Source organism: Cupressus sempervirens, chromosome 9, assembly GCF_028749045.1.
Source record: "Cupressus sempervirens isolate cs-2001-9-10 chromosome 9, ASM2874904v1, whole genome shotgun sequence".
Classification (NCBI taxonomy): Eukaryota; Viridiplantae; Streptophyta; class Pinopsida; order Cupressales; family Cupressaceae; genus Cupressus; species Cupressus sempervirens.
The window spans coordinates 217,001,483-217,015,634 of NC_143126.1; the positions used below are offsets into that span (position 1 = coordinate 217,001,483).

A 14,152-nucleotide genomic window follows, 5' to 3' on the forward strand; every position below is an offset into this window, starting at 1 on the left:
GGTCCACTTTTGATGGATTTTACATGTAATGACATATAAAATGTCCACTTTTGATAACTTAAAATGATTTGATAAACATATTGTCAATTTAGTTTCATTAAAATGTTACTTAAATGGGACATAAACCATATTTACATATCATATTAAAAATATAACATATAAATATTATTTGAAAAGTAACATTTAAAAGAGCATTTAATTTAAATGTCAAAAGTTAAACTGAACTATATAGTTAATATAGTCACTTTGAGTGAAAAATAAAAAAATAATTCAACTTAAAATTATAACATAAAGTGCACTATAATTACTTCAAGTGAAAAATTAAAATTATGAAGTAACTTAAAAACATAACATAAAGTGAATTTAAGTTATATTTTTCAAAAAGTGAATGTCAAATTAAAGATATAACATGATATTTTTAATTTGTGTTGTTGCATCAAAAAAGTCCACTTTTGAGGCACTAAAACAACTATATCTCTTGATTGACAACTCCGATTACGCTCTAGGTTAGATCAAATCGAAAGAAAAACCGAAAGCCACGACTTGAGCAAGACCAAAGGACTAAACAAGAAACACAAACTCAAAAGCAAAGAAAAGGACGACGAAGGCCTCAAAAATCAAGCATAGGCTTGACAAACAGAAAAATGAAAAAGGCTTGACGAAAGCCTTTAGTAAAATGTTTTGATATACTAATTGGAGTTGATTGATTGATCAACATTAAGCGATTGAATATCAAATTGAACTTAGAGAAATGCGAAACTAGTTTGAAAAAGTTTCGTACTGTTACTTGCATCTTGTGGTGGCAAAATGCAGGACAACATGTAGTAAACATCATATATAACCCACAATAATTTCTTAGGAAAAAGTTTATAAAACCCAACTAGAAAAAGATAAAAGTTATAAAAACCATTTAGAATTTGTTGAAGGAAAATAGATAAAACCCTTGTAGACTATTTAAGGAGAGAAACTATAAAAACTCAGAATAATTTTTTTTCCAAGAACTTATAATAAGCCACCACTAAATCTAATGGAGAAAAATTAGAAAAACCAACACTAGTTTTGGTGGAGAAAAATAGAAAACCCAAAATAAATTCTTAATCACAGAAAGAAATCTGTGAAACCCTAGGTTATATAAAACAAGGGCACATAGATTTTTTATTATGAAAAAAATTGATTAGAAGACAAGTGGCATAAAGTCAAACCCAAGCTGCGGGTCTGAGATCCTCCCATTGAAAATCTGCTCCAAAAACAATGCTTGGAGAACATACAAGTTGTGTGTAGAAGACCAAATATAGAGAAAAATTAGCTGCAGAAAAAAAAAGGTACTAGCTGTAGACAGAAAAACATGACCCAAGCCAATACGCAAAGGAAAAACCCATGATCAGGAGTGCAGGTTGAACATGTGTATAGGAGGAAAAACCAAAAAAATGTGTTTGGAAATCTGTTAAAAAATGGATCGCATGACTCTTATAGCATAGAGAAGAGGTCGCAATCATACAAGACATGACGGCTATGTGACATGAACTGCATACTGGGCAGTAAAACATGAGCAAACAAAGAAACAGGAGCCTGAAGAAATGACAAAAAAAACCATGCATAAAGGCTATGTGAAACAAATAAAAGTCTTTCAAATAGCTCCCAAAAAAAACTTCAAATTGCAGAGAAAAGCTCCCATTATTCCAACAAAAATACCTCTAAACATTTTGCTTCACAAAAGAATGTAAGACAATTTTTTGGAAAAGAAAAATTCCAAATAAGAAGAGGCTATGAATTTTTGTTTAAAAATTTGCCAAATTTTATGATACCCCATCAACCCGCTTTGATACCATGTTTTGTTATATTGATGTATTGAACAAAGGAGACAGAGGCCTCTGTGAAGAGAATTACAAAGATGATGTTTTTGAATGAAACAATTTTTATTTTAAGGATAGTTTAGAAATGATCATTACATGCTTGTATCAGTAGACTGCCACTGTCTCCAAATAGTAAAATAAAACAAAGTGTATCTGATCTAACTCTACCAACCAAGACATTTTCCAATGATTATCAGTTTACATCACTTTCCACATCAAAAAGATATCCTACGAGGATTCTAAAACAGTAATATAGAAAGGAACAAGGTCTGTAGAGATTATCGTGAGTCCCATGACCCAATGATATTATTGCTGCATTCTCTATGATTTGTGGGAAAGGTACCAAGAGGAGGATCAGCAGCCTGAGGAACTTTTGCCGCTGCTTCCCATCTAGGTGCATCTGGTCAATGAGTTTCCATGATGTTTGTATTTTCCTTTTCAATGTTAATGCCTTTGTCCTTAACCAGTTTCTTTAGCATTACCAATTCATTCTGATCAAGCATGTCATTGTATGTGTTGAAGTAGTAGGCTGATTGGATGCCAGCTTTGTAGATGATAAGGGCACCTTTTTGAATCAGGATCATAAATATTCACTCGGTGATCTCTAGAACAACAGGTACCTGTTCCATGATAAATTGGTGCGCAGTTATGTTACTAAATTTAGTAAGTTCCTTTTCTTACCTTGGAAAACTTCATCATTTCTCTGTTCCCAGAGGAACCATAGGACTTCAGCTGAAACAACACAGACCAAAACGTATTCATTTTTGCATTAAAAACATCAATATAGGCAGCAAGGACTTTGATCAAAGTAAAGCCAGGGCAGGAGTTTCATGTAATGGGAGATCTTATAAACAGAGACCACACCAAGCAAGCCTACTTACAATTACAAAAAGATGCTTAATAGTTTCAGGAACTGGACAAAGAGGACAGCAAGGAGGTGCAATATCTGCAGAAGCTAAAATATGACCCATATCAAGTTTTTTTAGCAAAAAAAGCCATCTAAAGCAGGACTTCTTGGTTTCAGTGGGTTGGTGCCAAAATAGGTCTGGTATGAAATGCCACTTCGAATCCGGCCAATCAAGGTCCCATGATCGATTTAAACATTTAAGAATATGAGAATCATCCTTGAGCATGCTATATATCTTCTTTTTTTTGATCGGTAAGCATGCTATATATCTATCTAGTCTTAAATTTTGGTGATCAGATTTATCCAACTTGCTTGACTAAATTATGCAATAACACTTGCAATTTTTATCTTTTATATACACTCTCTGCTATAGCAATCTGTATGTGTTTTGCAAGATAGATTATATACCATAAAGGAGATTCCAATGACTTGATTTTACTGTTGCAAAGAAAACTATTGACCTACGATTGACTGCTGAAGACTGAATATTTATTGTTTTTCAAAAGTAACTGAAGATTGGAAAAGATGTATTCGTTATGTCTTGACTCAGCCCGCCCAAATCCATTTAAATAGGGCTGAACATAAAAATATGGAGTCACGTCCATGAATGGACATGTTCCTACATGGGAGACACGCCCATTTGTTGACGTGTCTCTTCCTCCAAGTACAACCCCACTTAACGATGGTGCAGGAGCATAAACATTAACGTGACCCACATCACTTTTGACATGTCGAATCATGGGGCCCACCAAGACATAGACAAGAAGTTGAATCACAACGAGCGAAAGGTAAAACATGCCCAATCGTGCTTATTGAAATGATTTGACAACTTTAAAATATATAAAAGAAACTTTGAATTATAATAATAATTATTATATAATATTATAGATATATATTATAATGACATTTATATATTACTATATATATAATATATATATCTCTACAAATATAGATACATATATTTATATATATTCAATATATCTACACAGTTATATCTATAATAACATTTAATCAAGGGGATGTCCTTTAGGTTTACATTTTATGTTCTATCCGACTGAAGCTATAAAATATTAACATCTAGTAGAACCATCCATTAAAAAAGATCCACCTTGCCATTTCAGCTCTTCTATAAAATCCTCACCGAGAACAATTTTACTTGGAAAGAAAGTGCCAACAGCCTTGGCAATCAAAGTGTAAGTCTTTTTCTGAGAGATGGGAATCTTCAATTTATTTTTGTATTCATTCCAAGTCCCTAGTCTATTGTCAATCAGAATGTCCTTAATCTGAGATATGCCATGTTCATTCCACAGTTTAGAAAAGCAACTTTGGGTAAGTGCCAGTGGTTTATTGTTTTAATTGAATGCCCCATCATAATGATCTATCTACAACATAAAAGGGAGGAGGGCTTCCAATGACAACTTTGGAACACAGTAATCCCCTAACGTCCATGCCCTCCATAGAGAGGCAAATATACTTGATCCAAAGGTTTATAAGTCAAAATCACCCATGATAATATCACATAAAGAAAGGTTTCTCCGGTTTTCTCCCTTTCTAACAGAAGATCTCATAATATTATTCCTTATGAGGACTTTCTAGGGCTCATTACCATGTATGGCTTTGAAAATTTATTTAGATGCCAGACCAATTCCATGTGTTTTCAAGTCCCTTAGTCCCAAACCACCTAATTTTCTAGGCATACAACACCACTCCCACTTGACTGAGTCTTTTTCTACCCATTGCATCAGACCACAAGAAATCATGTTTAATAATATCCAATCTGTCCATTTCATAAGTAGCAAATAACCAAGAGGAAGAGAAATAGATAGAGTGAGAGGCCAATACTTCTTGAACCACTTGATCTCTACCAGCCAGGGATAGCAGGTGTGTTCGCCATTTTTGATTTTTTTTTCTCAATCTTGGAATATACCCTTGTCACATGTCTTTAGGAGAGGGGGAGATTGCAAAAGGAACACCTAGATACCTGAGAATGGAGGAGGGCCCAACCCACATCCAACCTTTATTACCAATCCAAATAGAAGTATCATCTTTCCATCCAAGAACTGTGGATTTATGGGGAGCAATCTTGGCTCCAGGGACTAGACAAAAGCATTGTAATCTTTCTAGCACATTATCAAAGTTACCTTCTAAGAGTTCCGCAAAAAGAGTTACATCATCACCGAGTTGAGCATTGATTAGTTCTTCATGATTAGGAAGAGTGATACCTTTAATAGGTGGACCCGCTGTAGGGGTTGTGAGAATGTAGTAAAGTGCATCTGCTGCAATCACAATGACGGTCAGGGCAATAGGACAATCTTGTCTAATGGACCATTGAAGGGGGATAGGTTCAGACTTCAGAGAGCTCCCCATTGATATCTATAACTGTTAAAGAGTCTATAAAGAGAATATTAATCCATTTACAGAAATAAGGTGGAAAGGCAAATGCCATAAGCATGCACAAATGGCCATTCAACCTGATCATATGCTATTTCAAAATCCAGTAGGACCATAGCAGAGTTTTGTCCATCTTCCTTGGTCCAATGAAGAGCTTCCCAACTTATTATCAGCTTTTCAAGAATATATCTGCCTTTAATGAATCCTCCTGTTTGTGCGACATAAATGATATGTTTTAATAGTCCATCAGACATTGGCCTCCAATTCTTAATTTGTGTTTATCTTCTTTTTTTGGAATCAGTTTGACCACACCTCTGTTAATGTTTTCTCCAAGAGAGCCTTGTTCGAATGCCTCATTGTACAATTCAAGGTGTTCCAGATTGACCCATTCAATGTTTGTTTGTAGAATCAAGCAAGGCAGTCCATCAAGTCCTGGTGATTTCCCAATAGCCATTACTCTAGTAGATTTCTCAATTTCTTCCAAACAAATTTTCTTTTCAAGAGTCTTTGCATTAGTTCTAGGGACCTTTCTTGCGATTAGATCCAGACATTTATTTAGCACTCCCTGATTACTATTCTCATGTTCAGTAGAAAATAAATTCTTATAGAAATTAAAGAATACATTTTTAATATCATCTACATCTTTATAAGACCCATATGACCCTGGATTTCCTCAATCAACTCTCTCTTCTGTTCGTCTCTGATCAGGTTAAAGAAGTATTTTGTACCTTTGTCTCCCTCCTTAAGCCAATTCATTTTGACTTTGACCTTTTGCACTTGGAATCTATAATTCTGACTTTTTAAAGCTCCATTTCAGTAATGCATAATTATTCTTCTAGAGACTTATCATTGGCATTATTGTGAAGCATCTTTTCAACAGAGTTCAGTCTTGTCTGAAGATGGGTCTCAACTTTATTTCTGTCTTCAGATTTTTTCTTTCCAATTAATTGAAAATTGAAACATCTTCCTCCAAACAGAGGTGAGGGATTCCCATTGGCTCCTTGGGTCAAGCCCTTTGTTGCAGATCTTGGAAAGACAAAGTAGCCATCTTAATGAGATCAATGGAGTCATGGTCTTGCAGCAGGGAAACATAAAGCTTAAAAGGGTTCTTGCACTTGAGTCTAGAGGTGTGGGTTGAGATATCACCAATCTAGACAGTAGTGGAAATGGGGGAGTGATCTGAAATAGAGGCAGGGGAAACCCTCACAGGGGAAAAACCATCAGAAGAAGGAAAGGAGGAAAAAGAGGAATCAGCATAAACTCTGTTAAGCCTACAGTAGGCTCTTTGTTTTCCTGATTGTTTATTGCACCATGAGAACTAAATATCAGAAAAAAGATCTTTCTTTCTTTCAATAGGATCCACTAAATTAAGTCTTCTTTTAAACTCACCTCCATAGTTATCCTCCCCCAAATTCTACCCTACTAAAGTCTCCAGAGAATGGGGAGAGACAAGGCCAACCAATCCATGGGGTAGCTCTGTGTTTGTAGTCATTTGGAGCATAGATACTGCAAAAACCCAGAATATTATCTTTGACCCATGTTGCCCTGTAGCATAGGGAGAGCCCATTGTCTTTAATCATGTCAGCCCATTTGGGGCCAATAAGAATGGCAACTCCCTCTTTGCCTCTTTCATGTTTGGAGACAAAATGAGTGGCTTGGTCCCAAATAAATTTCATTGCAGTGTAGGAATGATAACCAGTCACTTTGATTTCTTGATGAAACAAGATATCTTTTCTCTAAATATTTTTGCACCAATCCCTCAAAACATATTTTTTGTCAGGGGTTCTAAGCCTTTAACATTCCAACTGGGACTGTTTATCATCATTGATTAATTTGGGTAGGCTTCTGGTTCTTATAAAGCCTGTTGAAACAATCAGGCAGTTTGACATTTTTTTGGCTTGTTGGCATTACTAGAAGATTTGGATAGAGATTGTCTATCCATGGTCTTCTTGTAACTTTAACTGACAACTTCAATTCCCATTATTCATGGCAGAATCTTTTGCGACTGGTACAATTTATTTATTAGCCAACTCCTCATCCATGTAGTCCATGTACTCCGGGGGAACCATTATGTTCCAAAGATCAAAGGTGGATGTTTAAAGTTTCTATGTTTTCAGCCCTTTCATTAATAGTCTAAGTTATCGATGCTGGTTTTGATGCTGATGCAGGTGCGGGGTGCTAATGTGTGGATGCGTGAATTTTTTTTGGGGGTTTTTTGATGCGTTTCAGTGCATCCATATATATGTTTGTATGCAAAGAAATGCAAGAAATATACAAAAAAACACCATTCCATAGCATGATACTTAACCATTGATAGTTCAAATTGAAATAAGAAAAGAACCCAACTGCAAAAAAAATGAGAAGAACGGGCAATGAATGGCCTCTTTTTGGGTTGTTTAGGGTTTAGGAGAAAAAAGGAGTAAAAATAGAATTAAAAAAATTAATTAACACATGCTTTTAAAGTCACTTAAGTGATTGGGCATTGAAAAGTCATGGGTGGTCCCCAGATGCACCTGGATGTTGTCTGGGTGCTCTCTGGGTGCTCTTGGAAGCATGCCGAGTGCATCCACAAATGCTGGGCGTGCTTCCTGAGAGCACCGGCGCAGCATCCAAAAGCATCAACACATCCTTACGCACAGGCATCAACACCCTGGGTTTTTGGGAGAGAATCAATATCTTAGTTAATAGTTTCTAAAGCAATTTGCTTGACTTTTTCCTATTAGGAGTAATTTTCTCACTAAAAGGCTTATCTGATAGACAATAGACTGCAAAGAGAGGAGGATTACCCTGTTTATTCACATGAGTGACAAATTTATAATCATTCTCCAATGGAGGATTGGTGAGGGAGATGAATTTTGACCCCTCATTGTTTGTTGAATCATCATGAGTTTCAGAATTCAAGGTGGTATTGGCCTTTTTATCATTTGCTTCTTTATTCACATCCAGATTATTCTAGATTGAAGTATTGTTCTTTTGAGTAATTATACTAGGGTTTGAATCCTTACTGATTTGGGGCAACTTTAAAATCCCCCTTCTGCAGATGTTTAAGAGGCGAGCATTCTCTGCTAGTATGCACATTTAGTTTACCAGGGATACAAACATTTAGATTGTCTAGAACTGCAAGCTACTATGAATACAAATCCTCATGAATTTTCAGTGAAATTCTTTCTGGGATAGAGATATCAAGGGCAAGGGAATTAAGATTATTGCATTCAGATGAGGTAATGTAACCTAAGGGCCTCAACTTGCAGAATTGACCCTAATGGTTTGAGAATTTGGGGAACAGATGGCTAAAATTCAGGTTGGAGTCCTCTAAGTTCTGCCCAGTTTGGGGAAGAACAAGCCAAGACGTGTTCAAGGTTCCCTCTTTGTGACCACAAGAATGCATGAAATAGGGATTTCCCACCATTCCAGAGTCCATTCTCCAATATTCTTTCTTGTATGTTGTGATTTTTTAAGAACACAACAAATAGACCTTTTTGTATCATATGACAAAAGTTCACAAGGATTCCCATCTTTTTACCTTGGACATTAGAAAGCCAGTCATCGAAACAATTTCTTGAAGGCAAAGAATCACTATACACACAGAGAAAGAAAAACAACATTTTCAACCTGCATTGATCATTCATAATTACCTTGACCATATCCTCAATCGGAGAAAGAGACAAAAGTCTTCAAGATATGCAGAGGGACTATCCGTCTCTTCCCCCTCCGGGATTTGTAGCTTTGAGCTCGCTTCTGCTCTTATCTCCATCAGGATTAGACCTTGAAAGTCCTCTTGGCTCCACTTTTGTGGTGAGAATGACCTTTAAATTTTGCAGATGGAAGGAAAACAACCGATGAATCTTCGACAAGAACTGCTTTATATGTAGGTTTAGAGCTTAATGTTTCCACTGGCTTTTGAACAATAGTCTTTGCATCCTTCCCATTGCCCTGTTTAATACCATTTTCATTCGATAGTACATCCACATTAATATCTTCCATTACTTCTTAAAAGTATTAAATGCAATATTGGCTCAAAGAGCCAAACCCAGTGACACCAGACCTGACCGAGGGCAAACAAGGTACAACATAAAATTACAAAAGAACGAAAACAAAGCCTCAAAGGAAAGACAAGATAGTTAAACCCACAAATAAACACAACAATGACACGAAGAAAACGAAGACCACAGTGAGAAGACAGTAGCAGGGTACAATTACAGATGAGGTGGCTTTTCACCTCTCAAGGAGCGTATCAAGTTGCAACTTTTCTAAAGCAATGAAGATGACCATTAAAGAAACATTGCAATATTTTTATGTCTCTGCATATGCATTTCTTTTATATCTGCATATATTTCGCTTTTATATCTGCATACACTCTTCTTACAATTATGTTATAAACTCCTCTTCCAATTATGCTGTCAACCTTGCCTTTATGATATTATCTTTTATATTCTTATTTGCAAATCTGCAAATTTAAGTCTGATATAAACTCTTGGCCTCCTCAAATGAACTCAACAACTTCTTAATATATCTTCCCATGTGTGGCATCCCTTCCATTATCCTAATTGTTCCTTGACTAATCTTAATTGTTGAACTTTATTTTAATTCAGGTTTATTTTTGAATTCTTCCCCAGTAGTTCCAATTTTCCCTGCTCTGTCCATTTCCCCTTTCAAATGAACTCTTCTCCCTTTTATATCTTATGTTGAGATAGCTTCTTGATCTTTTATTAAACTTAATTAATTTGTAGTTTGTAGTTATATTTTATTATTTATTATTTATATATATTGTAATTCTACTAATTATTATCTATTGTTAATTTCTGTTTCAGAAAGGGGACATTACAGCTCATTTGAAGAACTTGTAACTTGTTGGATTTGCATCCAACATTTACAATCACAAAACATAAAATGTAAATTTGGGCAAAACAATTGTTCTCACTAATCCCAATAATGACAGTCATGTTCCCTATTCACAAGGATTTTAAACCCAAAATACCGGGTGTTTTCAAAACTGTAGTTAACCGTTTTAAAAAAAAATAACAATGGCAGTTGCGGTTGATGACCCTTGGCACTAGATCTATCTGCTTTTCAATAATTACAGCTAGCAATTGTTACAGCTACTGACACTTTTTGAGGTGTATCTTGTTTATTGAATTCCTTAATTAGAATGACTAAAAGCTTGCAGGTCTAATGATTATATAGAAAAAAACTAATTATTGCAATATTACTTGTGGCATTGTCAAATGGTTTATATTTGTGAAATTTTTTGTCAAAGATATTTTCAAGAAAATATTGGATACCTTGCTGAGAAATATTGGAAGATGTCATGATAATTTAAAGATATCTGCTTTTAATGCAATACTTGTATTGTAATTTGTCAAAAAAGAGGAAATTAAGTAAACTTTCATTGGAATATTGAAAGTTCACTTCTGGAAAAGAGCTTCTTTAAAGGTTCCATATCACTTAAAGTACTTGTATAATTTGTGTAATCTTTTGTGGAATTCTTCTTGAATTTTTTTTCCTAATTTTGAATGGAATTTCATTTTAATATCTCATGTACTCAGCAGTCACTGTGAACGTGTGTTATTGGTCTTTGATTAGAGTTCCTGTAAGATTTCATGTCTTAGGTGACAACTTCAAGCAATCGTGTAATTTGAATGAAATTTTGCTGAATTCAAGCTGGATTTTTGCTAAATTTCTCAGGACTCCATATGTGCAAGAGCAAGTCAACATTGGAAGTGGCCCACCTGGATCAAAGGTTTCATGGTTCAGGTCTTCGAGTAGTGAGCCACGATTTATTAATACAGTGACCTTTGAGTCTTCTGGTGACAATAGTAGCAGCGCACCAACTTTAGTGCTGGTTCATGGTTATGGAGCTTCTCAGGGTTTTTTCTTCCGTAATTTTGATGCACTTGCCACACAGTTCAGAGTCATTGCTATTGACCAATTAGGGTGTGTATTCTAATTTCTTATAACTATAGTTTGCAAATTTTTCTATGTTCTGGTTGGCATCACACAATCTGAATTTTCTAATAGGAAATTTATTTCTGCGTATCATTAGGGTATTTTGAGGTTACATATGGTTAATTGAGTTGAAGTTGGATGTTGAACAAAATAGGAAAAAAAATCCCTATCAATTCATATGTGTAGTAGACTTAGTAAATTATCATATATCATTTCATGACATATGGGAAAATAAGAAATATAAGGTAAAGATCAGGCAATGCTAAGGTTTTTCTCTGTAGCACATCAAGTTGAATCTCTTGTATAATCAAGCAACATTTTCACTTTACCTTGTATTTTTATTGTTTAAATTTTGTAGTGCTGGGGTTTCAACCTCATGTCCAAGCATAAAAGCCAAACAAGCCTTGCTGATGCGCCTTTTCTTATACAAAAAGCATTTAGTTCTTTTCTTAATTAATGATGTGGCTAATTATTGAGGCCTCAGTTTTTTGGTACATTAGTTGTGATCTAGGGGAATTTACCCGTGTTAAACTTAGCAAATATAAGCACAAGGTTTTGCATCAATCCACTCCATGTGGGGAGAATCTAACTACTATCCTACCCTGCTGAACATTTAGGGATTACATACCAACAAACTTACAGATATGAACTTGTTTCACATTTATATAACTATCCAGAGATTGCATCAAACACATGAAGGAAACTATCAGCAAAAAGAGCAGTCATTAACATCCCACTGTTAGTGTCATTTCAGCTGCTACTGATTGCATATCTCTTGGTAGCAATACTGAACCAAGAAGAGCTCTAAGGTGTCCAGTAGAGGTTATGCATGCTGTAAGATACTTGCCATTCTAGTGCTCGAATAACGTCTCTTCTTGATGGCATTGACGATAATTATGACCTCTGCTTCCAACATTGTTGAAAAGAGCCCAAAATTTTCACAAACCTGCAAACCTAGAATGAGAGCTTGCACTTTTTCTTTGTTGTTAGTTCATTTTTTAATGCTGATATATCCTGAGAGCCCACTTCATTCTGCAAAATGCAGCCAAATTTAGGACTGGGATTTCCTCAAGTGGCTCCATCAAAGTTTCATTTGAGATGGCCAAGTGGAGGAGGAGATCAAATAAATCTCATCTTGGAATTTTAAGTCGAATCAACTCCACAACCTCCAAACATGGGGGCATTTTCAGATTTAACGATTTTTTCATTATCTCTTGATCCCATTATATATTTCTTCTTGATTGCTTCATCCTTCACCATTTCAATTGAAGTTTCAACTTTGACTAGAAAAGAGTATATAGAGAAGGATTTTTTTCTTTCTAGATTTCCCAAATTATCATTGGAAGGGAGATGGTCAAATAAATTGAAAATATTGATTTATATTTTGTAAGGAACCCTGCTGGCTCACACTAAGTCTTATGCTGAAGAACTGACTTTTTGTTTTTTGAAAGTTTTGTATTTTGGAAATTTGTAATTTTCAAAATGTATGATAACAATGCACATCAAATTAAAAAAACTATCACAAAATGCACACCAACTTTATTTGCTATAATGAACTCACAAGTATTTACAATGCCAAAACAAATTGCATAAACTTATTAAATGAGAGAACCTGGCAATGAGAATCATCAACATTGGAACCTTGTTGATGACGGATGAAATATAATTTGACCTTTATCAGCAAATGCAGATCCTGTATGCTCAATCACTGCCAAAGAAATATTGATCGGAACCAAGTATTATGAAATGCTGCTCCATAAATAGATCATAGCTTGAAGTAACTCAGCACTGCCTTTGTAATCTGCATGCTGTTACACTAATATGCATCTAAAGACATAAAATGCTGTTTGTATAAGCATAATTGTAACCACCTATGATAGCTGTTCCTTCTCTCAACAATTAACAGCAATGGTGAACATTTCTTGGCACAAAATATGTCTTAAAATCCCTGATCGATTAGCAGCCAGTAACCAGATAATTGGCACATTTCATTGGCAAGGAGAACCAATTCAAAGTGCAGAAAAAAGATTGAGGAAATTCACAGTTCCTCCAAACTCAACGCCCAAAACCTTGGAAGCTTGCAATTCACAAATTCCACAAAACATAATATAATGATATAGGTTGAATTTTACAAAGCATTACATTTATAACTTTAAATCCAAAAACTTTTCCTTTACAACTCAATGACGAGAGTCTTCTTGTGCACACCTTTTACTAAAGAAGCTTCTTGGTCACACCTTTCATTTAGAACATTTAACTTATAAAGTTATTTAATTAAGTCAAAATTAATAGCCTCCATTATGCTCTTATTGTCAAAGCTTTATGAGAGTACCGAGAGAGCCCAACCCAAAACATCACCACTGTGTACTACTAAAAATAGAAACCAACTCACCTGCTTACTATAAATAGTAAGTCGACCAAACAAAGACCCTCAAATCCAAATGTTAACTCACAAGTGGTGTGATGATGATCTCTCATACCCATACTCTTGAAACCTGCTAAACTAGGGACATCACAGTTCTTCCTCCCTAAGATTACTTGTCCTCAAGCAATTGCAATCCTGGGTGCTGAAAAGTTTCCTCCGACTCCAAAGTGGCATCCTCATTTGGTAAACTCTACCACTTCACCAAAAACTCTCTAATGACTCGCTTGTGCAGATGCCTCTCTCTAGTATCCAATATCATCTTAGGAATCAACTCCACCTTCCCGTCATCCTCCAGTGGGGGTAAAGTAGAAGATGGGGCAGCATGCCTGCCTAACACCTTCTTGAGGATACATTAAATACATGATGCATTCTGTTGTCCTCTAGCAAATCAAACTCATAAGCTACCTCACCCACACGTCTAACAACATGGAAGGGACCGTAGTAGCGAGGCTTGAGCTTCTCAGCTCCATTCTTCCTGACAAATGATTCCTTGTAAGGCTGCAAATTGGATATACCATATCACCCACCTAGAAATAGCAAGCAATCCTCCATTGATCAACATATTGCTTCTTTTGCTTTTGAGCTTTTCGAATGTTGTTTTTTAGAGTCCTCTTGACTATCTTGCAATAA

The 14,152-nt window shown here is 35.5% G+C and overlaps 1 protein-coding gene across 1 annotated transcript in view; it reads left to right on the forward strand.

The window, feature by feature from the left end:
• Positions 1–14,152, forward strand: part of LOC149538283 (alpha/beta-Hydrolases superfamily protein) — a 61,753-nt gene that overhangs the window by 17,244 nt on the left and 30,357 nt on the right. Inside the window, exon 2 of the mRNA XM_089799652.1 lies at positions 10,837–11,085. Within this exon, the coding sequence (XP_089655778.1) occupies positions 10,837–11,085 (249 nt within the window). The remainder of the gene's footprint in view (positions 1–10,836; positions 11,086–14,152) is intronic.